Raw genomic sequence first — 23,912 nt, forward strand, 5'->3', positions numbered from 1 at the left:
GCCAGATTTCCCTTGTGTTGTTATCACCAGCCGCATTTTGCTAATTTCCTTTTTTTACTGGCATGTACTAGGAGCACTGGGCACTGAGTTTGTTCGTACTCTGTTCAGTTCCATCCACAGTGCAAATGCAAATGAAATCTGTGGAATCACAGAACTGTCCTTTTTATTAAGGGAAGTTAGGGATATGTCACAGAACACACTAAGGAACGCTTAAGTCAAAGTTCATCAGATCCCAGGGTTTGATCCTATGGTACAGACTGGAAATTGGGATAGAAACAGTTTAAATTAAATGCAGTTTAATATTACTTGATGATTCAGCTAGTCTCACACTAGATGGATTGAATGTCTCCTGGATTGATTCAGCATATTTTCACACTGGACCAGATCTTGTTTTCGATCTTTCACATTCACATGTTTATCGAGCTCCAGCTGTGTCCTAGCACCGAGGTTAGTGATGTGTTTATCACCCAGTAGGGCCATGTATGGTCTGCACATGCGCCAATCCCAGTCTTGGGGTTTCCTCAGAACCCCTAGTTCACTCATAGAGAAGTACTCTGGAGCTGAGACCAGATAATCAAATAGTTTATTCCTTGGCAGAGGCCTTGTATATTGAGACAAATCAGATCTGTTTTTCAAGAGAAGAGATTCTTAACCATGCATGGATTAAGGATAGTTTGGGGGGGGGGGTGCGGTTAGGGGAAGAAGACATAGTTGGTATGCCTTTTCTTTTGGTGGAATGTGTTTTTCTAGGGCTGCTGGAAATGTGAAAGTTTTAAGATTGTGAACGAGGGTGAGGGATAGTCTAAACTCAAGCTCTCCTGCTCCAGAGAACCTGAGGATCATTCTCAGCAGAGCCCTAAACTGCCAAATTGTAGAGGAGGAATAAAGTCACTGTGAAGCCTGCCACTCTGAGACTGCCAGCCCAGGGCAATAAACTGAGTGTGTAACTGGTGGGCTTATCACCAGCACAGCTGCAGCTGTCCAGGTTTGGCAAATTGAGCTCTTCTAGGATTAGCCCAATAACTCCAATACTTTGACCACCTGATGCAAAGAACTGACTCCTCAGAAAAGACGCTGATGCTGGGAAAGGTTGAAGACAGGAGAAGGGGACAACAGAGGATGAGATGGATGGCATCACTGACTCGATGAACAGGAGTTTGAGCAAGCTCTGGGAGTGGGTGATGGACAGGGAAGCCTGGCGTGCTGCAGTCCATGGGGTCCCAAAGAGTCAGACACAGGTGAGCGACTGAACTGAACTGACGCCAGCACCTGAAGGTGAAAGCATATGAAAGTGACTGAGGCTGGGCAGCTAAGCCTTAAATGAAACCAATTCTAGGTTATGTGAAAGCTACTGCCAAGATTTGAGAGCCTTCCTAGGGAAGTTAGACCCCTTGCCTACAGGGTAGCTTGAACAATGTTCAGGCATAGAAAAAGGGTAAGCACTTATCTGGGTGGGACTTCTACCACTCTTATCCTGTGCAAGTGGGCAGAAGTCTTGCCAAATCTGAATCTTCGTTTAACTCCAGCAAGCAAAAACCATCCTACAACTCCTAACTTCACGATTGGAACCACAGGCTGCCCTCCAGTTCCTCTTATTTGGAAAAACAAAGCCAAAAGACAGCAGCCTTCAGGATCTTGTGTTTAATGAGTCAACTCTGCTTGAGTCGGACACAACTGAGCTACTGACTGAACTGAACTGAGGAAATGGGATGGTCTGTGAGGTTGATTATAGGTCAGGCAGGGCCTACTTCGCCACCTCCAAGGGTGTACCCAGATTCCTCTGAAAATGCGTTCAATGAATACTTATATTAGGGCATGCACATGTATGTGAAAACTAAAGATACAGAATTTGGAAGCATTCAGTTCAGTCAGTCATGTCTGACTCTTTGCAACCCCACGGACTGCAGCACACCAGGTTTCCCTGTCCATCACCAACTCCCGGAGCTTGCTCAAACTCCTGTCCATCAAGTTGGTGATGCCATCCAACCATCTCACCCTCTGTCATCCCATTCTCCTCCTGCCTTCCATGTTTCCCAGCATCAGGGTCTTTTCCAAGGAGTCAGTTCTTTGCATCACGTGGCCAAAGAATTGGCACTTCAGCATCAGTCCTTCCAGTGAATATTCAGGACTGATTTCCTATAGGATTAACTGGTTTGATCTTGCAGTCCAAGGGACTCTCAAAAGTCTTCTCCAACACCACAGTTGAAAAGCATCTTCGGCGCTCAGCTTTCTTTATGGTCCAACTCTCACATCCATACTTGACTGCTGGAAAAACCATAACTTTGACTAGATGGACCTTTGTCAGCAAAGTAACGCCTCTGCTTTTTAATATGCTACCTAGGTTGGTCACTGCTTTTCTTCCAAGCAACACGCATCTTTTAATTTCATGGCATTGACTTAGTGCTTCTGTGGTATTGGATGTAGATTGAATGACGAAATGTTACCCAAGCCTTTGCCTTTGTAGACATGCCATAATTGTAGCCAGAAGGCATCACATTTTCTAAAAGCAAATCCAGATATATCTTCTGCATAATTGTTCTCACTGTCTTAAGGACTGGAGATACTTTGAACCTAAGAACAACAGTTGGTGCCTGCCCCAAACCTAAGGGTCTTCAGCTGTGAGATGGCTGTATTTCTGTTCCTTATGCCCCCTGGCCACGCCTTTGTCTCCTGTTGCTGCCATGAGCTCCACAGTTTTTGCTCTGGCTTCATTTATTGCCTATGGACTACTTGAGAACCAAGCCTTTCATTTCCTCTGAGATGGTTTCCTTGCCATTTAATAGGCAGTTTTCTATTCTTTTATTTTTTAACAAGAGAATTCTGGAAAAGATACAAGTTTTGTGGCTCTGTTAGGAATCCTCCTCAGGATTTTTAAATATGTGCTTCACCTTGCTTCATCATTTGGGGGACGGCATGCAAAGAATTTGAATTGGGCTTCTGTAAGTTTGGGAACTACCATGCCCATCAACTTTTAATTTTGTAGTCCAGGAACCTTAACAGTCAAAAATGAAGCATCTTATCTCTATCAGAAAGCCAGTAGGGAAGAAAGCTGGACGGGGAATCCCATGCCTCCTCATCTCCAAAGGGACGTCTCCTTCTGCACATTGCTGAGAGCTGAAGTCTGCCTTTATCTCTTTGTGGAATTCAAAGTTGTCATCATGCCTTGTGTGTTTACAACTGAGACATACCCTACAGGGAAGATCACAAATTAATTCACATTTTGATTTCTTGGGCTTCCCTGGTGGCTCAGCTGGTAAAGAATCCACCTGCAATGTGGGAGACCTGGGTTCGTTCCCTGGGTTGGGAAGATTCCCTTAGAAGGGAGAGGCTACCCACTCCAGTATTCTGGCCTGGAGAATTCCATGGACTGAATAGCCCACAGGGTCACAAAGAGTCAGACATGATTGAGTAACTTTCACTATGCCCCTGGGCACTGGGGCCACAGGATGAGTCTGCCAAGTCCTTGGAAACAAGGGGCTCGCAAGCTCTTTGGGATGAAGATCTTTCATGGTGACTATTTTTTAAATTTCCGCAAAGCAGGGATTGCCGTGGATGACGAAAGTAGTTGCCCAGCTTCTCTCTGTGTTAAAAGCTTCTACCCCTGCTAGTCAACCACTCAGCACCCTCCATAGCTTGGGCCACTGGCTTTTCTGCCTCCTTCCCACACATACCTGGTGAAAAGGCACAGGTGATTAAACTTGGATTGAAGGCGTTTGAAGCAACTAATATTGTTACCCAAAGTGGGGGTCCAGCTGCTCTCCACTCTGAAGACAAGAAAGAGGCAAAGTTGCTGGAAAAGAAATTTGCTTTATTTTCAATGCCGACAACCTGAGAGGAGGGCAGACTCCTGTCCAAAGGCTGATTCCCCTCCCCCACACTGACAATCAGTGGGCAAAAGCTTTTATAGGTAAAGGGAAGGGACTACATGAAGAAATGGCTCTGACAGTCATTTTGAAATTGGTCATGTGGTGGTTTGATCAGTGTCATCTTGATTTAAGTATAATTAGTCTTTAGTTCCAGGGTCAGTTTGTTTCCATTTCTTTGAGACCAGCTCTCAGAATTGACTGCAAGGAGATGCAACCAGTCCATTCTGAAGGAGATCAGCCCTGGGATTTCTTTGGAAGGAATGATGCTAAAGCTGAAACTCCAGTACTTTGGCCACCTCATGCGAAGAGTTGACTCATTGGAAAAGACTCTGATGCTGGGAAGGATTGGGGGCAGGAGGAAAAGGGGACGACAGAGGATGAGATGGCTGGGTGGCATCACTGACTGTATGGACGTGAGTCTGGGTGAACTCCGGGAGTTGGTGATGGACAGGGAGGCCTGGCGTGCTGTGATTCATGGGGTCGCAAAGAGTCGGACACGACTGAGCGACTGATCTCATCTGATCTGATCTGATCTCATGGCTGCATGTCTTCATGTGGTTAATGTCTTCCACCTGGTTGGGATTTTAGTCTCTATAAGATAGTTCAGAGGATATGGCTCAGAATATTATCTATAGCCCTTGAAAAGGAACTAAAAATCCTTGATTATGCTTAATGACTATTATTACTTAATCTTATTTGACTGTTTACCTTTGTTTCTGCCTCTTCTCACTTCTCTGATTAAATTTATTCTTTGGCTGAAGTTTTCTTACAGACAAAAGACTGACTGAGGTCATAGTCCCCCAGGACCAAGGGTCCTGCTCTGTTTCAGTGTCTCCACCAGTATTTATAGTTTCAGCTTTTTTACTTCTTAATCATGGAATGAAAACCCCAGATATAAAGCTGTCAGGCTATCCAGAATTAAAATGTAGCTTCTCTAAAGTAAATTTGCTTAGGCAAAGGTGTGCTGGTAACTTGTTAACAACCAGTCAGAACAAGTAGGTGAGAGGGCCGTGAAATTCCCACTTTGGCCAGGACTTGGTCTGCTCACCTCAAACCCCTGCTCTGTCTAGAGTGGCATGGGCTACTCACCACTTGTGGCTCTTGAATACTTATAATCTGGCTAGTGCTAAGGAGATCTGCTGTAAATGTAAGGTACAGCAGAATTTCAAAGACTTGGCTTAAAATAGGACTTCCCTAGTGGCTCAGAAAGTAAAGAATCTGCCTGCAATGAGGGAGACCCAGATTCAATCCCTGGGTCGGGAAGATCTCCTGGAGGAGGGCTTGGCAACCCACTCCAGTATTCTTGCCTAGAGAATCCCATGGACAGAGGAGCCTGGTGGACTACAGTCCACAGGGTCGCAAAGAGTGGGACATGACTAAAGTGACTGAGCGTGCATGCACAGCTTAAAATATCTCACCTTGATTACCTGTGGAGATGTTTTGGATCTACTGGGTTATTAAATTCACTTTAATACAGCTACTAGACCATTTACTGTTACCTGTGTGGCTTGCAGCCCATTTCTGTGGGACAGTGCCCATCTAGAGAAACCATGCCTCCCTCCCTGAAGATGAGTCCCCTTCACAGATGCTCATGCCTTAATTATGCTGTTCTGGTTGACTGTTTTTTCATCTGGGTGCCCAGTAAATATTATTGGGAGGAATAAATGAGTGAAAAAATGAAGACCCTTCCCCCTCTTTACCGAAATTTGCAACACCAACTTTACCCTGGGCCACTTTCACTGGAAGCTGTCAATACTGAAAAGGTTGTAAACCAACTGAGAACCCCAGGGGGAAATATATTTAGAATTTTCTGAAGAAGGACAGTGTAAAAGCAAAATTGTTATTAGTCCATCAAATAAGAATAATGGGGGAGGAGCTTGGAAAAGAAGAAACAGGCCAGTCTTCCTGGTCGGCAACTTGATAATACATATCAAAAGCCTTAACTTGTATATATACCCTAGAGTGTGTGTATGTATGTATATACATATATATCTAAGAATTGTACATTATTCTTGCAGTTTGCTCCAGGGAGTTACTGGGCAAAACCACAAATATCTAAAGATTAAAATTAAAAGTTGATAGTAAGTTAAGCACAGTAGAACATTATAAGTGGATAAAAGCCACAGAATGATGTCAAAAGGGACAAAGAAAAGCTGGCTATGATATACTATACATGGAATGCTGCTGCTATTTAGTCATGAAGTCATGTTGGACTCTTGCAACCTCAAGGACAGTAACCTGCCAGGTTCCTCTGTCCATTGGATTTCCCAGGCCAGGTTCCTCTGTTCATTGGATTTCCCAGGCAAGAAACGGGTTACCATTTCCTTTGCCAGGGGATCTTCCTGACCCAGGAATCGAACCCCAGTCTCTTACTTCTCCTGCATTGGCTGGCAGGTTCTTTACCACTGAGCCACCAGGGAAGCCCATGCATGGGATGAGCTAACCATAAAATTTTGAGTAGACTGATGCTGGAAGAAGAAACACCATGAAGTTAACAGGGATTATCTCTGGGTGGTGGAGTAGGTGTGGTTTGCTTAACCTAATTTTTTTTTTTTTTGTAATGAGCACACGTTATGCAATGACACTTTTTTTTTTATGAAGTATGGAAACTATAGATTATGCAATAAGAGACTTTTTTGAGTCCTTACTATGCACAAGGTGTTGTGCCAGACTGAGCTATTTTTGCTTTATGGTATTTGATTTTTTTAAAAATCAAGGCACCTTCCAGATTTCAACGAGGATACTGGCCAAAGGGCTCAATTATTACCGCTCAAAGGCAGTAACAGAACACACAGGTAAACAAAGGGAAACTGCCATGACAAATAGTAACGATGCCAAAGTCAGCATTTTCGCAAGGGTCGAAGCAATAAATCCTGCGGAGTCCAAGGTGGATGGCACAGTGCTCCCTGCTGCACCGCTCGGGGGCTGGGAGACCAGAGCAGAAGTACCTTTGTCTCCCGACCATGGCCAACGCGTTGCTTAAAAACGCGAGGGGCGGCTGCGGGCTGGCTTCCCAGCAAAGCGATGCAGCGCCCTCGGGAGAGCGGCCCCAGCGGGGTCGGCCGGCGCCGCCCTCCCCGCCCCCCCTCGGTGCAGAGCACAGGTGTCCCACGTGGCTCCCGCCCGGGCGCGCCTCCCCGGGCTTGCAGCGCCCCCTGGCCCGAGCCGGGTCCCGCCGCGCGCTCCTCGCCGTGAGTTCAGCCGGCGTGGTCTCCGCGTCGCTGGAACCCCCTTCCTTCCCGGCGCTCGCACCGGAGGAGACGCCCCGCCCCAGGGCGCCCCTGCCCAGCGTGCAGAGACGGGGCGTCCGGCTTGGATGCGGCGTCGGCGCGGCGGGTTTGGTTCGGCATTGTCTGCGCTCCACCCGAGCACGACGGCGGGGCCCGCACGCCTCTTCGGGAAGTCGGCGTCCCGGGCAGAAAGCACCTGGCGCGCCCCTCCTCGGGGTACCCCTCCTTCGGTCCCGCGGCGAGCCGGAGGGGGTCTTGGGAGCCACCGCGCTGCGGCCCCGGCAGCAGCCCCTCCGGTGGGTCCCCCGGGAACGCCAAGCAGAGCGGCTCGGACCGCAGGTAAAGGGGACGGGCGCTCGGTGATGAGTGGAGGAGGGAACCTCGTATTACACCTGGCCGTCTTAGCAGAGTCGTAGAACCCCTAACCCGACTCACCTTTTGAATAAAGGCTTTGGGGACAAGCCGACCCCTTCTTCCCCGCCCCCCCCCCCCCCCCCCCATTTTACAGAACAGATGCAGGTGTTAAAGTCACTCCTGCATGCTTTTCCCAAGCAGCCCGGTGACCCCAGCGAGGTCTCTGCATGCAGAGCCTGAGGGGCCCGCGGCCCCGAGAGACTCGTCCTTGGCCTTTGGGAAGTCTAAGAGATTTATCCTCTATGGTGATTCACCTGCTTGGACACCCCCCTCCTCGTCAACCCCACTCTGGGCAGCTGGTACAGCCCAGCTTCCTGCACTTCTCCAGGTCAGAGCCCAGCTCTGTGGCCACCTTCTGGGAGGGGAAATGGGAGGGTCTTAGAATTGCACCTTAAAAGCTTGCCAGGGGGCATGGATTTAAAAATTTGGTGGACACTCAGGCAGAAGAGAGGAAAGGAGCGCACCTTGCTTCCCTTTCACTGTGGAATCAGTGGCTGTCCTGCTGAGAAGGGCCTTTCCATGGGGACACTATGAAGCGTGTTTAGTATCTTGGAACTAAATAAATAAAATGTGTACAATTTTCAATTTAGGCGGTCCTTTAAAAACAACCCCTCTAGAACCTAAGTGTTTTATAAATTGAAGTCTAAAAATTCAAGGTCTATTTTGCTTTCTCAGTGACATTATATTAAGAAATGTGCAGTTATTAAGAGGAGTCAGAAAAGAGAAGGAAAGCGAAGACTCAGCACTGCAGCTGGCAAAGGCCGTGAGAGTTAATTTGTAAATGCTGCTGGCTTTCAATAGCTTGTAGCCATTCTTTTCCTTAGATTGATGAGATACAAAGCTTTACTGGCTTGTTCTTTGCGTTGGATACAGCCCTTACTCTTCTTTGTAGACATCCAGCTCAGAGCCATCTCTTGATGTATTAAGAATTTCCCAGTGTGGATCCCCAAGCAAATATCGGAGGTCCACGGGGATTCCATCCTTCCTTCATCATACCCGTCTCTTTGAAAACCATCAGTGACATTTTTCTTTAAATCTGGCTTTTTGGTCCACCACCCAGAGCTTAGAGTAGCTGTTTCCCTTCCCCCTCACCAGGCTCAGGCTCTTGAAATGAATTATAGTCAGATGCCCCTGTTTTTACAGATGAGGAGACGGAGACCTAGGAAGGGTGGAAGACTGCCCGAGGGAGAACGGGACTGCCTGCCAGGAACCCTGGCTCCTGGTTCTGTAATGAGCACAGTCATTAACTGGCAAGTGATGACACTAAGGATAAACCGCTGGTGCAAATGTAAAAGCCCCTTGTTAAGAATGTGCCCACCAGGTGCGCATCTTATGGAGTTTTTTTCCACCGCATCCCTAACACCTGGGAGAGTGCTGAGTGCAGGGCAGATGCTTAATAGTTGTTATTGAATAAGTTAAATTTCATGCCATTGTATCAGTGGAAGGGTCAACACTGTGAGTGTGTTAGAACAATGATTCCCACACTGAGCAGTAAGAAAAAAATAAAAAACAGTTTTAATTGAGAGGACTGTAACAAAATTGCTAATTTTTAATTTTATCCCACAAGGATATTTTTTAAAAATGCAATAAGCCCCTCACATCATCGACAAAGCTATTGGAGTTCTCTTGGGGGCCCTGCATAAGAGTGGGTCTAGGCCATGCGAGACACCCCTGCTTCAGTATCCCAAGCCATCAACCCAAAATAGCTGAACACACTCAAAGGCCCTTCTTTTAGTTCACCCTTTCATCTTCTAAACAGCTTCGGCAGCTTATTCTTCCACCGCAGAACCACCTGCTGGGTTTCCCTGATTGTGAGCCTGCAATTCCTCACTTCCCTTCCTGATCCTGGGTCCCTTCTCTTAACTAGTTTTCCTGATCTCCACTTGGGCACCTCTGCCCTTACCCAGAGGACTTCGGCACTGTTGGCTCCTGGGATCCTGGCAATAACCTTTCCAGGTAAATAGGGTGTGTAATGTCACCCCAATTTTTGAAAGGAGAAAATCGAGTGACTGAAAGAATGGACTTGGGAGATTGGTGCTCAGGTCTCCTGAGGTCAGATTGGTGCCCTTTGCACACCAACTGTGTGCTGCACGCTGCTTGTCACGTCTGGGCTGCCTGCATCCGAAAAACTGGGCCTGACGCCAAACTTGTGATTTACCAGCTCTTTGACCTTGGACCCCAACTTCTCCAAGAGCATTTTCACAAGTGTGAAAGTGGAATTGATCATGTCTACCCTATAGGGCATATGAATGTAGTTATATGACGTTAATATGTGAAATGCAGTGATAATCTTTTAACGTCATAGGTTCAAAAAGTCTTTTACCATTATTGGGGACATTCATACTGTTTCACTGGATCTTTAAAACACTGTCAGTTATGAAACAGATGAATGAGGTGGGAACTTGGTGTTTGCAGAGTTACCCACCTGGTTAGAAGCAGAGCTAGTTTGGAATTCCATCTTTGGAGTTCCAGTCCTGTGGGTGCGCTTTCCACAATCCTATGACAGTGGATTTGGTGGCTCAGGTGGTAAAGAATCTGCCTGCAATTCAGGAGACCCATTCGATCCCTGGGTCAGGACGATTCCCTGAAGAAAGGAATGGCTGCCCACTCCAGTATTCTTGTCTGGAGAATTCCATGGACAGAGAGCCTGGCAGGCTACAGTCTGTGGGATCTCAAAGAGTTGGGCATAACTGAGTGACTAATACACATACTGACAGTTTCAATAAAGGATTTTCAAATACGATCATAACAAGCATCAGAATCTCTTGTCAGGTACAGGGTGTGGGCAGCCTGTGGTTTACACCCAATCTGCCTCTTCTCCCTAGCCATCCAGGGGCCCAAAGGGCACAGTTTGTCCCTTATGGCTGATTTCTGGTTGCCAGACTGTTGGGTTCTGAAAATTTGTGATTTTGTTAGAGAAAGCATAGCGTGCCCCAGAACAACTTGTAAAATGCCCTTCATGCCTTATCGGACTAGAAACGTGTCAACCACTTCCCCTGATTGCCTGGGTCTGAGCCAAGTATTTTGCCAAGTGAACAAGGAAGATGTTTGTTACAGCGAAAGACCACAGGCTTCCTGGCTGACTTACCTCCAATGTGAAAGTCTTTCTCTTCTGGTGTGGACTGTTTTTGTAAAAGGATTCAGATTTCCATTCTACTGATGGAGAGGAGGCTGCCAAGGGCTAATCTAATATTTGGGGTTGGAATTGCATTTTGTAAGGAGGTGGAAGCGCTCTCCTTTTTCACCCTGCCCTCGTTTCATTTCCGATCATAGAGGAGAAGGTGGGCATTGTCCTGCAAAACCGCCTTTAGCTATTGCTATTCGGTCTGGCCCTTCTTTTTCAAAAGTAGCCTTGTTTGGCCTTTGCTTTCTTCCTGTCTCTTGGGAAATGCAATCTCCAGGCAGCACAGAGTGTTATGTTTTGTGGTGCCCTGCAGCAAACCTCACACATCAGAATTTGAAAATAACAATCAGATGAAAAGGCTAGGGAGTCGGGGAGGGATCCAGGTCCATGTGTGAGAACCCCAGAAGCCGGGAATGACGATGTGTGGGATTAGCATGAGTAATGGAATAGAAAGGAGCAAATGTGATGAGCCAGGTGTTTCGTAATGGAAGAGGCTTGACAAGGTATACCTGGAGATGGAAGTTCTGTTTCTGCCCCTGGGTTGCAGACCACTCCCATCTGCCTAGCACAAGACTGCAGAAAGTTCTCTAAATCTTCTCAAGTTATGTGCTCGGGTGTGGGAGTTGCTGGCAGCGGATGGAAGACTGCCAACAGGTGAGATTCAGGGTGGCAGATTTTTAATTAGGCTCTGTTCCTCTGTCCTGATCCCCCACAAACAGGAAGGTGACAGATGGAACAGAACACAGGGAGGCCAGAAGGAGTAGGATCCACTTATTAACTGTCTCACCTGGGGCAGAACTGTCTCACCTTGGCTTCTCTCTGTCTCAGCTTTCCCATCTGTCAAATGGGGGCTTGCTGTGAGCATTAGGAGAGAGAAGATACGTAAGTATAGAGTCTGGTGTGTGTTAATCTCTGTCATGTCCAACTCTTTGTGACCCCATGGATTGTAGCCCACTAAGTTCCTCTGTCCATGGAATTCTCTAGGCAAGAATACTGGAATAGTTAGCCATTCCCTTCTCCAGGGGATTGTCCCAAACCAGGGATTGAACACGGGTTTCCTGCATTGCAGGCAGATTCTTTACTGTCTGAGTCACCAGGGAAGCCCACGGAGCCTGGTACTGGGTGCTTTAGTGAGTAAATTATGCTCACTAGATGGGAGCAGCTGGTTTTGTTTGTTTGTTTGTTTGTTTTTTACTGTGGAATTCATCTTTTCAAGTCTTAGATGTAGGGTTGTATTTAGAATGTTGAATTAGTGTTGAAAGAAAGTTTTGCTGTGTGAGGAAGGGGGATTGAGCTGAATATTTGAGATGATTGGGTGGGAATAGATAGTGTAGAGTACTATTAATTCTGTATCATCATTGAAACAACGTTAGGTTCATTTATCTTGGTATAAAAAAGGATACCGTGAGTGCAGTGAGCACAGGAAGAATACTTCATCAGGAAGTATCCCTCCAGCCCACCTGCCTGAAGCGTTATGATGCTGATTTCCAGCAAGCACGTGTCTCACCTACTACATGCCAGGCATATTCAGAGACTGAGACACAGCCCCTAGTCCCTGAGCCATTTGCCACGCGGCAGGCAGGTTCAGTGTGGGCTGTGTGACAGTGGGGATTGCGGTGGAGGTGGGGGCATGGGGGTCGGTGGGGGGAGGTGCTGCTGAGGTCTCAGGGTCAGCACCGCCTTAGCCTGGCGCTCACAAGGAGGCACTTGATTTCCAGATTGCCACCCTCAATTCTGTTTTAATGAGCAGAACCTTAAGAGGCTCTGGAAAAACATTCACCTGGGCAAGCAGAGGCACATGGTGGAGCCAGATGGATCTGCCTGGGTTTGTCCCCTAGTACAGGGAGGGGCCCCGTGTTCACAAACACCTGCTCTGCAGCAGAAAACTTCTGTGCTCCCTTTTGCCTTGTCCTCACGGGAGGCTGCTTGAATCCTAGTTTTGTTAAAAAAAAAAAAAAAAATTAATAGGCCTGAGCCTCAGAGTCCTGCGTGTGCCCAAGGTCAGAAGCTGTGATCCCAGAAAATCTTGAGCCTCAGGACTGGATGGCACAGGGATGCCCTTTCCTTCTCCTCCAAGCTGGCCCTTGTCCCCAGGCCTCGCCCCTGCCTGGCTCCCAGGTGGAAGGTATGGACTTGTCCCATGGCTGTTGTGTGGAGTAAGAGGAAAGAGAACAGGAGGCGTGGCCCCCACTGGCCAGCATTCTCTCCAGCCCCCTCTCTCCCTCTGACCATGCCTGGGAAACTCCTGCCCTCCTCCCTCCTGTAATACCTTATCTCTGGTCCTTACTTAGATGAGGTGAGGCTGGGAAGCCTCTCAGTTACTTGAAGCACAGAGATGCTCAGCTGGGTAGGTGATTCCATTTAGTTTGCTTTGGGAAAGTTTTGAAATCCAGAGAGCTGAATAAACAGTGGAGTAAGGTCTGACCATCATAGGTCCATGGTGGAGAGGAGATCAAAAGGGGATTTTCTTTTTTTTTTTTAACCAGAAGACATCTTAGCAGCCTCTGGTCCACCCTCCTCGTTTTCAGGTGAGGAACTGTGGCTGCTCTCAGGGTCGCACAGCGTCAGATGAGAAGTGGGACCCCTGGATCCAGGGTGCACACCCTCTGTCATCGTGGGGCAGAGGTAGCTCCCGAGTCACGATGTGCCAGCTCAGTGGGCATGGAGTTCAGGGGGATGGCCCATGGACCTTGAGCTGACCTCGGCTCTAGGAGTTGCATGGTTAGAAGAAAGCCCGTTGGATGGGGACCCGGAGACTCAGGACTCCTCCCCTTCTGAGCCTCAGGGACGCCTTCCCATTCACTTCTGGGGTGTGTATGCTTATTCACTGTGTGTCCTCCTTAGTCTGATACCACAACGTGCCCCCTGAGGGTAGGAGTGCAGGCCCAGGGCATGGGGGGCGTGGTCAGCACTGTCCAAGAAAGCACCAGCCTCCCCACCGCCCCCACTCCCGCCCCAGTTATTCATATTTCCTTCAGTTCCAGTGAGGTCTTCACGCACACGAGCTGGGTCATTTTGAACTTTTATGCAAGTCACAATAATCTGCATTTCCTGGGTGACTTCTATGTTCAAGGCAGCCCTTGCTTTCAGCCTGGTTGGCAAATCCTCTGAATTCAGAATCCAGCTGTGTTTTGTTCCTGCGTCGGCCAGGTATGTTTTCAGTGCCCGGACAGAGGTGGTTGGGGTGCATCAGAAAAGTAACACAATTCATTTTAGCGCAGATTAAGTTAGAGGCACGTGGCTGAGTCACCAAAGATGACCAGGAGACCCCTGCCAGGTGTTCTGGAGAAGTGGTGTCCCTAATGGAGGAGGGGAGGGGCGGTCCCAAGGGCCAAGATCCATGAATGGAATCTTGGGCCCTCTGCCTTGCTGTCCATGTTTGTGTATGTATATATATGTATTTGGCTTTGATGGATCTTTGTTGCTTTGTGTGGGCTTTCTCTGGTTGCAGTGAGCAGGGGCTATTCTTCACTGTTGCAGCTCCTCTTGTTTTGGAGACAGGCTCGAGGGTGCGTGGGGTTCAGTAGTTGCACACGGGCTCAGTAGTTGTGGCTTAGTTACCCCGAAGCATGTGGAATCTTCATGGACCAGGGATGGAATCCTTGACCCCTGCATTGGCAGGCAGATTCTTAACCACTGGACCACCGGGGAAGTCCCTATCCATGTTCTTAGGTTGCAGGAGCATGGCCCTCATTGAGCATGTTAAAGGAACTTTCGAGAGCGTCAGGTTGAAGTGAGTTTTCTTTGTCCATGGAATTCTCCAGGCAAGAATACTGGAGTGGGTTGCCATTCCTTTCTCCAGGGGATCTTCTTGACCCAGGGATTGAGCCCGGGTCTTCTGCACTGCAGGCAGATTCTTTACCGACTGAGCTACCAGGGAAGGGGAAGATGTTAAGGCTGTCCTTTAAAATCAAAGTCATTGGAGTAAAGTCTTCCATGGCTTTTTGGGATCTGAGTCTTCTCCAGACTACAGTAGTTATCATGTGAGCAGCAGCCTCTAGGGTCATATCTGTGACCCGGGAAAGGCTGAGCCCTTGTCGTCTTGTTTGGGGCTATGACTTGGGGGAGCTCACAGAACTGATTGCTGATCCTTTTTTTTTTCCTTGTCCTGACCCTCTAGTCATATCAACATGCCCTCCTTCCTGTTGCTGGAAGCCATCTGCATTGTCCTGTTTGCTGGAGGTGAGTGTTCTTGGTGTGGGGAGAGGTGGGTGAGGTGTTGAGGGGTTTGATGTGCCTCACATCTGGTGGATTTTGACTTCTAAAGGTCTCTTGAGTGCATCCATGTTTCTCCACTCCTGGCCACTTGCCTAGTCTAAGCCCCATCGTCTGGTGCTTGGACCACTGCAGTAGCCTCCTGACTCGTCTCCCTGGAGACGAGTGAATCCCTGGATTCACCTGGTCCCCCTCCATCCTGTTCTTCACACATTTCAAAATGCAAATCTGGTCATATCTGGACCCCTCTCCATTCCCATTGCCTACCGGAAACTTCTAAGTGATATTCCACTGCTCTTAAGAGGGCCTGCCTGATCTGACCTTGTGCCACGTGGTATCCCCTCTGGAGCCCCCTCCCTCCTCCTCTTTGTTGCAGCCCACACTCCTTCCAGGCTGGCCCAACACCCTTGCTCCCTCCCACCCTGGGGTTCTCAATTATGGTGGACCATCTGCCTATATCACTGACTCACCCAGCACCTCTACCCTGGTAAACTCCTACTCATCCTCCAGAACCCAGCTCAGTTTCTCCTGGATCCCCAGGTCAGATCCCCCTACTAAAACCTCGTGTCCCATTGAGTCTCTCTGTTGTGTTGCACTTAATACAGATATGAGTTCATTCCTGTGTGAATTTAAAAAATGAGTGTTTATCTTCTCCACTGGACATAGGCTGTGTAGTCTTGGCACCTAGCACTGGACTTGGCACCTAATCTATGCTCAAGAAGTAGATTAGTGATTGGATAATGGAGCAAATCAGTTTTCTATTTACTTCCCACGTTGGCCCTCCCACATTCTAGACTCTTTGAAATACGAGATGGTAGAAAGGAATAGGTGTGTTTTGTGGGTTGGCTGATGAGTAAGAATGAGTGGGCTGGGTGGCTGGCTGCCTGAGGCTAGCCCAGAGTTCTCGTGCAGTCTCGGAGGCTCTCTTGCAGTCCCTCCCTGGTCTGTGTTTCTGTGAGTAGGGGTATCCTCGCTATTCGTTGGCTGCTGTCACTGTCTGCTTGTTTTCTGGAACCTCAGGGAGATAGAGGCTGGAAGAAGGACGTGGTTGCCCAGTCCGCCTGTCGTCTCTCTTGAAGCCATGTGTGTGATCAATGTCACACAGTAGCTTCATGACCGACAGACTGGGATGACATAAGACATGTTTGGGGACATGCGGTCCCTGGGGGCCCAGGCAGAGTAAAGCTTCTGTTTTAACTCACTGTGGAAGCTCACCCTCTGTAGCCCGTCCAGTTCACAGAGCACTGGATCTGACACCCCTTGGTTGTACCAGTGAGACAGGGAAGGCTCAGAGAGGCTAAGTGATTTGCCTGGGACTGCACAGCTTTCAGGAGCAGGACTGGGATGAAAACCCAAAGCCGAGTCTCCCCACCCTGTCCAGGCAGGCGGTCCTCAGAGGTGAAGGCTGACTTGGTTGGGAGAGGAAGCCGCAGTCACATGCTCACTGACTCTCTGTTCCTGGGGGAACGTCTGCAGAGTCCTGAGGTAGTTTCACAGGGGGACCTTGGGATGTCACTGGGTACCCGCTCCCTGGAAGGAGGTCTCACCTGAAGCCTGGCACCTCCCAGGACACCTGAGCAAATGATACAGTTATATAAGCTGAGTCACGTCCGTAGTGAGTGGTCCCTGGGCACGGAGCTCCTCCTCCCATCTCCCATCCAGGGGTGATGGCTAGTCAGTCTCCAGCTGGAGAATGTGCCAGTAAAACATTTTAAAAGACCTTAGGGATTCCTCAGGGACCTCCCTGGTGGCCCAGACAGTAAAGAATCTGCCTGTTACTCAGGAGACCCTGGTTCAATCCCTTGGTTGGGAAGATTCCCTGGAGAAGGGAATGGCAACTCAGTCCAGTATTCTTGCCATGGACAGAGGAGGCTGATGGGCTAGTCTGTGGGGTCATAAACAGTCAGACATGATGGAGCTACTGACACTTTAAGGATTCCTCGACTCCTGGACTTTTTGTCAGTGATTCGTGGGCTCATTCAGGAAAGCTTGGTGCTTTCCTGCTTTGACTTCAGGGTCAAAGGAGGTGCGAATTTTTTATTCATTTGGCCAAATTGTGTGCAGAAAGCTGGGCTGGGCTCTGTGGAGACAGGTGAAGGCGTTTCTGCCCCATGAATGAACTCCAGCGGGTACTGCCAATTAGAGGCGCCCCTCCCCCCGGAACCTGACCTCATCTTTTGGTGTCCTCTTCCTCGTCACCGTCCTGGCAGCGGCAAATCCCCCTGAGCCCAACTTCCCTGTGTTATGTGATTCCTACCACACCCCCACCTCCATCCCAGCCTGACGCCATCTCCTTACCTCTTTCCCCAGCAGCCTCCCGCCACCTCATATTCCTTCCTCTGCCCCTGGCCTGGCCTGGCCTGTTCCTAGCTTCTGCACACCCTCACTTGGTGCCTTCTGTGCTTATCCACAGGACATGGACTTTATAAGCATCTGCATGTCTGCTTTGTCTGACAGTGACCATGCATGTTTGGCTTTTCAAATAACCCCTCCAAGTGGCACCTCATTGTCTTCAGGACTTTCATAGTGGTTGGCTTGCTGTTCAGCACCTGGCATGCTACCTGCCCTCAGAGTTTATTTTGTAAAATTGTTATTGACTGCTCATATGCCATTACTACAATTTTACTGGGTATCACATAGAAGAAAAAGGTGTATCCAGAAACTTCCTGCCCAAAACTTTTTAGCCCTTGTTCATGTTAATTGCACTGAATGATTGTATCAGTGTTACTCTGAGTCCTGTCTCTATGGGTATTTGTCATCGCCATCATTCTGAAACAAATAATGTTGAAGGAGATGTCTTGGTGGCACATTTTCCCTTCCCTAAAATTGTTTTTCCTTTGGATCAATTCCCAGGTGTGATGCTATGTAGCCTAACCCCTTTTATGACTCCTAATTCATTTGGCTAAATTGTTCTCCAAAAAGATTGTGCCAATTTACTGTGCCACCATTGGAAAAGGTTTTCCTGACATAATCTTTCCAGTTACATTTACATTTAAACTTTGATCATCTAAATTTCACATTTAAAAGGGTACCCCGTGGTTTGAGTTAAAGCACTTTGTCACCTATTTGAAAATTTTCCCTTGTGCTTTTCTAGGAATTCTCTTCCTCTGTGAATTGTCTGTTCATGTTCAAGGTTAATTTTTATGGCAAGATGCTGCACCCCAGAGGGGCACCCAGTTCTTACGCCTAACCAGGGGCAAAACTCATTAGAATCAAGGCTCTCTATAGCCTCTGGGTAGATAATTTTACTCTTCACAATACCCAAATTTAAATGCAAAGGTACCTGGTAAATTTGGAGTAGTTTATTTGGAGGGCACTATTTATGTTATCCATCTGGTAATTTTTAAGATACAGTATCATTAAGCTCTTCCACCTTCTTGTTTTCTCTATTGTCGCCTGTTCATTCTGGTCACGTAACGTGGAGTCCAGGACTCCTCCCCTTTCTGCCTTGTAATGTGTGCTTCTGTTTCCTCTCCTAGTGCCTCCTTCCCTCCCTCTTCAGGAAGTCCACGTGAGCAAGGAGATTATTGGGAAGATTTCAGTCGCCAGCAAAAGTAAGCCCATGTTTTTCTCGACCCTCCAAACTCTCCCACTTCGGCCTCTATGTGATGGACCCAAGGGAAATCTTTTGGCTTCAGACATTTTCTTTCCCAGCCCTGTCTTCTTTCGCACTGTGGCCAGAGTCATTTTCCCTGAACAGAGGCCTGACGAAGTTCCTCTCCTGGGTGAAAAACCTGGGAAGATCCCTGTTGCTGAATTTCTTGGCCCTTGCTTCAAGGTTCTCCTCTTGTATGACCACCGCCTACCCAGCCAGCCTCATCGGCTGCTGTATTTCTTCCTCTTTCTCTCTGCTTGGCATTCCTCCACGTGCTCAAGCCCTGCCCTCCCGCTTGCAGGGACTCTCTGGTCACCTTCCCTCCCTCTCTGGTGAAATCCCCCTTGCTTGTTGCTACTGGGTGACACCTTCTCACTGGTTCTTCTCTGACTTCCACTCTCATTTTCATGGTGAGGTGACAAGGTGTGGACTCTGACACCCTGGGTTGGACTTCCTGGCTCCACCACTTCCTGGTGCTTTGACCTCAGGAAAGTTCCCTGAATTGCCCTGTACCCTGCTCTCTTTATTTGCCAATGGGAATACAAATTGTAAATCTATTTAGGGGTGGTGGTGAGGGGGCTAGGAAGCTGATAGCTAAAAGGTACAGAGTGTCCTTTTGAGGAGATGAAAGATGTTCTAAAATTGACTATGATGGTAGAATATCTCTTTGAATATACCCAAAGCCATTGATGAGATTGTTGGATGCCATCTTCGACTCAATGGACTTGAGTTTGAGCAAACTCTGGGAGATAGTGGAGGACAGGGAAGCCTGGCATGCTGCAGTCCATGGGGTCACAAAGAGTCAGACACAATTGAGCAACTGAGCAACACAAAAAAACCACTGAGTGTATACTTCAAACATTGACTTATATGTGAATGACATCTCAAGATAACTGTGAAAAAATTAAAAAATTATAATCTATCTCAAGGTGGTTATGAGAATTAAATAAATTAGTGCATTTAAAGTGTTTAAAGCAAAGTACCCGGCCTATAGGAAAGATTTGTTCAGTGCTTGTGATTACTTTGTCTCTTGGGTAATGCATCCTTATGTACCAGGGTGCCTGACTGTGTCCCAGGCTAGATTGTGAACCCTGAGGGCAGGATCCAGGGCTCTTGGGTATCCCTCCATGGCTCCAGTAGCCCCTCCTCTCAGATGGCTTAGTTAGTGTTGTTGAATTAGACTCTCATTATCACACAGACTTTCATCAGTGTTGTGCCCATGGTAGGTCCATGCTCCCCGCTGCAGGGGAGCATTGCCTGTGGCCCAGAATCATCTCCAGTGTTATTTCCCCCACTGTACTAAGAGGAGCTTGACCCACTGCAAGATTGTTTCCGCCTCCACTCTGCTCTGGGAGGAAGATCTTCTCAGGACCAGACCACAGGGAAGCTGGCTGTCTCTCATGTTGCCCCACTCTGCCCTAGTGATGTGGTGCTCGGCCGCAGTGGACGTCCTGTTTCTGATGGATGGCTCTCATAGTGTCGGGAAAGGGAGCTTTGAAAGGTCCAAGCACTTCGCCATCACAGTCTGTGATGCTCTGGACATCAACCCTAGGAAGGTGAGTTTAAGTCTCATTGTCTTTGTATTAGGGTGTCTGGCTGCAAGTGACAGAAAGCCCATTTTAAGTGGAAGAGGGCATTTATTGGCTTGTGGAACCAGGAAGATCAAGGGGATGAATCCTGGTTCCTGGCACAATGGAATCCCAGGCCTCAATTGCTCTTTTTCTCCTCCTCTTCATTTTGCTTTCCTCATTTGGGTTCCCCCTGAGGCAGGTTCTCCTTACTCAGCAGAGTTGCTCTACACAGTCCTTCAAGCTATTTATCCCCAGAAAAAGAAAGTGGACCTCTTTCCCTGTAGAGCTGGCAGAAGTCCTCAGGAGGGCTCTGATTGGGCAGATGTAGGTCACATGACAATCCCTTTACCAATCACAGAAGTCAGAGGGAAGAGCGTGTCTGGCCATTCCTGAGTCACGTGCTTATGCTCCTTCTTGGGGTGGGGATGAACAGTGGGACTTCCTGCTAGAAAGAGAGGTTGTGTTCACAGAACTACGGGAAAGGGAAAGCATGCTGCAGACAAAAACTACAACTATTTCTGAAGACTAGGAGAAGGCAATGGCATCCCACTCCAGTACTCTTGCCTGGAGAATCCCATGGATGGAGGAGCCTGGTAGGCTGCAGTCATGGGGTTGTGAAGAGTTGGATACGACTGAGCGACTTCCCTTTCACTTTTCACTTTCATGCATTGGAGAAGGAAATGGCAACCCACTCCAGTGTTCTTGCCTGGAGAATCCCAGGGACAGGGGAGCCTGGCGGGCTGCCGTCTATGGGGTCGCACTTGGACACGACTGAAACAACTTAGCAGCAGCAGGGTCTTAATACAAATCAGCTCCTACCCTCTGTGTTCGCTTGAAGGAAGCAGCTCCTGCCTGGTGAATCCAGCCAGTATCTTCATTTCTTGTTCTTCCTGGTTCCAGATAGCAAGTCTTAAATGTCAGCAGACTGTGCTAGCTGTGGCTTTTGTTGCTAAAAAATGGCATTTGGGAATAAGTCAACAGAAAAATGGACAATAAACACAGACAGTTCCCAGGAAATGAAACACAGATGGCCCTCTGACATAGGAAAAGATGCCCAACCTCAATCAATGAAATAGCAAATCTCTGACTGATACACTATTTTCTATTTAACTGGATTACCAAAAATCTAAAGTTTGGTTTCATGCTTCATTGGCAAGCCTGTAGGAAACTGGTGTTCTCTTGCTGATGGGAATGTGCAGCCTCATTATGGAAGAATGTCCAACAGTGTCCATCCAAATGACAAAGGCTGGGACCCTTTGGCTCAGTAATTTATCCTATAGATACTCCTACAGGTGCAAAATAATTCACACTCAAAATTATTCATTGCAGTGTTGTTTGTAATTGTAAAAGATTTCAGGCAACCCAAAAGGCCTGCTCACAGGGATAAATCCTTTATGGTGTCTTCATATAATGAATCACAGGGCAACTGTCAAAAGTGAATAAGAAAAGTCTTTGATGTGGAAAACACCAACACAAATAGAATATAAAAGTAAGGCGCAGATGGTACATATATGTTACTCTTTATGAAAAACGGAGATGAAAAGAGCCTGTATTTGTATTTGTTTATATGCGCATGAAGAAACTCTGGGGGCGTTTGTAAGAGGCAAAGAGCAGTGGTTTCCCATTGAGGGAGGGAGTGGGAACTGTGCAGATGGGGCACAAGTCCAGGGGGAGGCCCATCGATATAAATGTCTTTATACTTTTGAACCATGTGAACTGACTCAAAAATCAAGTAAAAATTTAAGAAGGGCATTTTGGTTTGGAAAGCTGTAATTACGTGAATGAGAGACTAGTCACATACAGGTGGAGGAAGGAAGTGGTTTTTCAAGATGATATTCCTGGGTTAATCCTAGAAAAACCTCTAGGACTTAGGAGCAAAAGGGGCTTTTAATGAGAGCCAGATTTCTTCCAGAAATGACATGTCATTTGTGAGGAGTGAGCACATTATCTTGGGCTTCAGGCCATCTTGCATGGTTGTAGCTGACATCATTCTGTCTAGATACCGATAGCCGGAAGTTCCAACTATAAAGTCAACCCACTGTGGACTCTCAGAGGGTCAAGGCCAAAGGCTGCTGAATCTCTGCCCTCCTCCCCAAGGGACCCTGCTTTTTAAAGGAAGTGATTCCTTGGGGGAGTTTTGCTAGTTTTTTTATGGAGGAAGAGCCATAAAGATCAAACACTGTTGACCTTGAAATGGATGTAGTATGTCCTGAAATGGGTGGTCTGGAGATCCCAGTAGATGACAAGTTGGAAGAGAAGAACTTCACGGATTATTAGAGAATGTTTTATAGATGAAGATTCAGACTCAGAGAGGCTAAGTGACTGCTTAGGGTCACACAGCACTCTTAGAGCTCTCAGCATGGAAGAACTGGGGGCTGCTGAGTCTCAGCCCAGGACTTCACATTCTGCTCTTACAGTCACATAGGCCGTGGACAGCTGGTGACATGTGGGGTGTGTGTGTGTCTCTTTACATAGAAGCGGTGGGTGCTGATGGAATCAGCATCCTCAAAGAGAGCGTAAGGAAACTGTGACCAAAAAAAACAGTATGGGCAGTACTGCTGGGAGTGACTCTCCCAACCCACAGGTGCCCAGAATTCAGGGAAGGCATCTGGTCCCATCACTTCATGGGAAATAGATGGGGAAACAGTGGAAACAGTGTCAGACTTTACTTTTTGGGGCTCCAAAATCACTGCAGATGGTGATTGCAGCCATGAAATTAAAAGACGCTTACTCCTTGGAAGGAAAGTTATGACCAACCTAGATAGCATATTCAAAAGCAGAGACATTACTTTGCCAACAAAGGTCCATCTAGTCAAGGCTATGGTTTTTCCAGTGGTCATGTATGGATGTGAGAGTTGGACTGTGAAGAAAGCTGAGCGCCGAAGAATTGATGCTTTTGAACTGTGGTGTTGGAGAAGACTCTTGAGAGTCCCTTGGACTGCAAGGAGATCCAACCAGTCCATTCTGAAGGAAATCAGCCCTGGGATTTCTTTGGAAGGAATGATGCCAAAGCTGAAACTCCAGTACTTTGGCCACCTCATGCGAAGAGTTGACTCATTGGAAAAGACTCTGATGCTGGGAGGGATTGGAGGCAGGAAGAGAAGGGGACGACAGAGGATGAGATGGCTGGATGGCATCACCGACTCAATGGATGTGAGCTTGAGTGAACTCCGGGAGTTGGTGATGACAGGGAGGCTGGCGTGCTGCAATTCATGGGGTCGCAGAGTGGGACATGACTGAGTGACTGAACTGAACTGAATGTTGCCAAACCACATTTAGAATATGGCATTTTTAAGGTGGTAGAGAAGTCGCTAAGTAGTGTCGCTCTTTGCGACCCCATTTATTGAAGCCCGCCAGGCTCCTCTGTCCATGGGATTTCCCAGGCAAGAATCCTGGAGTGGGTTGCTATTTCCTCCTCTAGGGGATCTTTCCTACCCAGGGATCAAACCCACATTTCTTGTATTGCAGGCAGATTCTTTACTACTGAGCCACCAGGGAAGACCTAATTTTTTTTTTTTTTAAGGTTAGATATTGGCGAACTAGACAGTGCCCACAAGGAGACAGGACAGCGAGAGGCCTGGACACTTTCCCATGAGTTAACCTGACTGTTACTTTCACTGGAAGGAGGGTGCCGCGTGCCTCTGTTTTATTAACAGGACAGAGTCTGGGTATTGAGGGAGCTGTATTTGGGTTTGATATGAGAAGACTTTCTCATAGCCAAGACTTGTTGAGCTAAGGAGTTGGTGTCTTTTTCGCAAGCAAATGAGCACCTCCACCTCCAAGCTGCTCAGACTTGCTGGAATTGCTAGTTGAAGAAAGATTTTTGCATTAGGGTGATTTCAGATGCTTCAGTCTGACCTGTGGCTTCAGGTTTGTTATGTTTGCAGCTGCGTTTTA

At 47.8% G+C, this 23,912-nt stretch overlaps 1 protein-coding gene across 3 annotated transcripts in view; it reads left to right on the forward strand.

The window, feature by feature from the left end:
- The first annotated feature begins 7,071 nt into the window (after positions 1–7,071).
- Positions 7,072–23,912, forward strand: part of VWA2 (von Willebrand factor A domain containing 2) — a 51,289-nt gene continuing 34,448 nt past the window's right edge. For 2 of the 3 annotated variants that reach the window (XM_015460744.3, XM_015460745.3), the window contains exons 1-4: positions 13,617–13,784; positions 14,755–14,816; positions 18,329–18,403; positions 19,867–20,000. In XM_015460744.3, the coding sequence (XP_015316230.1) occupies positions 13,660–13,784; positions 14,755–14,816; positions 18,329–18,403; positions 19,867–20,000 (396 nt within the window). In that variant the 5' untranslated portion in view covers positions 13,617–13,659. Of the gene's footprint in view, positions 7,436–9,377; positions 9,467–13,616; positions 13,785–14,754; positions 14,817–18,328; positions 18,404–19,866; positions 20,001–23,912 lie in introns of those variants that run through there. The other variant, XM_015460746.3, reaches the window with a different exon arrangement.

The sequence above is a fragment of the Bos taurus genome, chromosome 26 (genome assembly GCF_002263795.3).
Source record: "Bos taurus isolate L1 Dominette 01449 registration number 42190680 breed Hereford chromosome 26, ARS-UCD2.0, whole genome shotgun sequence".
In the NCBI taxonomy this organism is placed as follows: Eukaryota; Metazoa; Chordata; class Mammalia; order Artiodactyla; family Bovidae; genus Bos; species Bos taurus.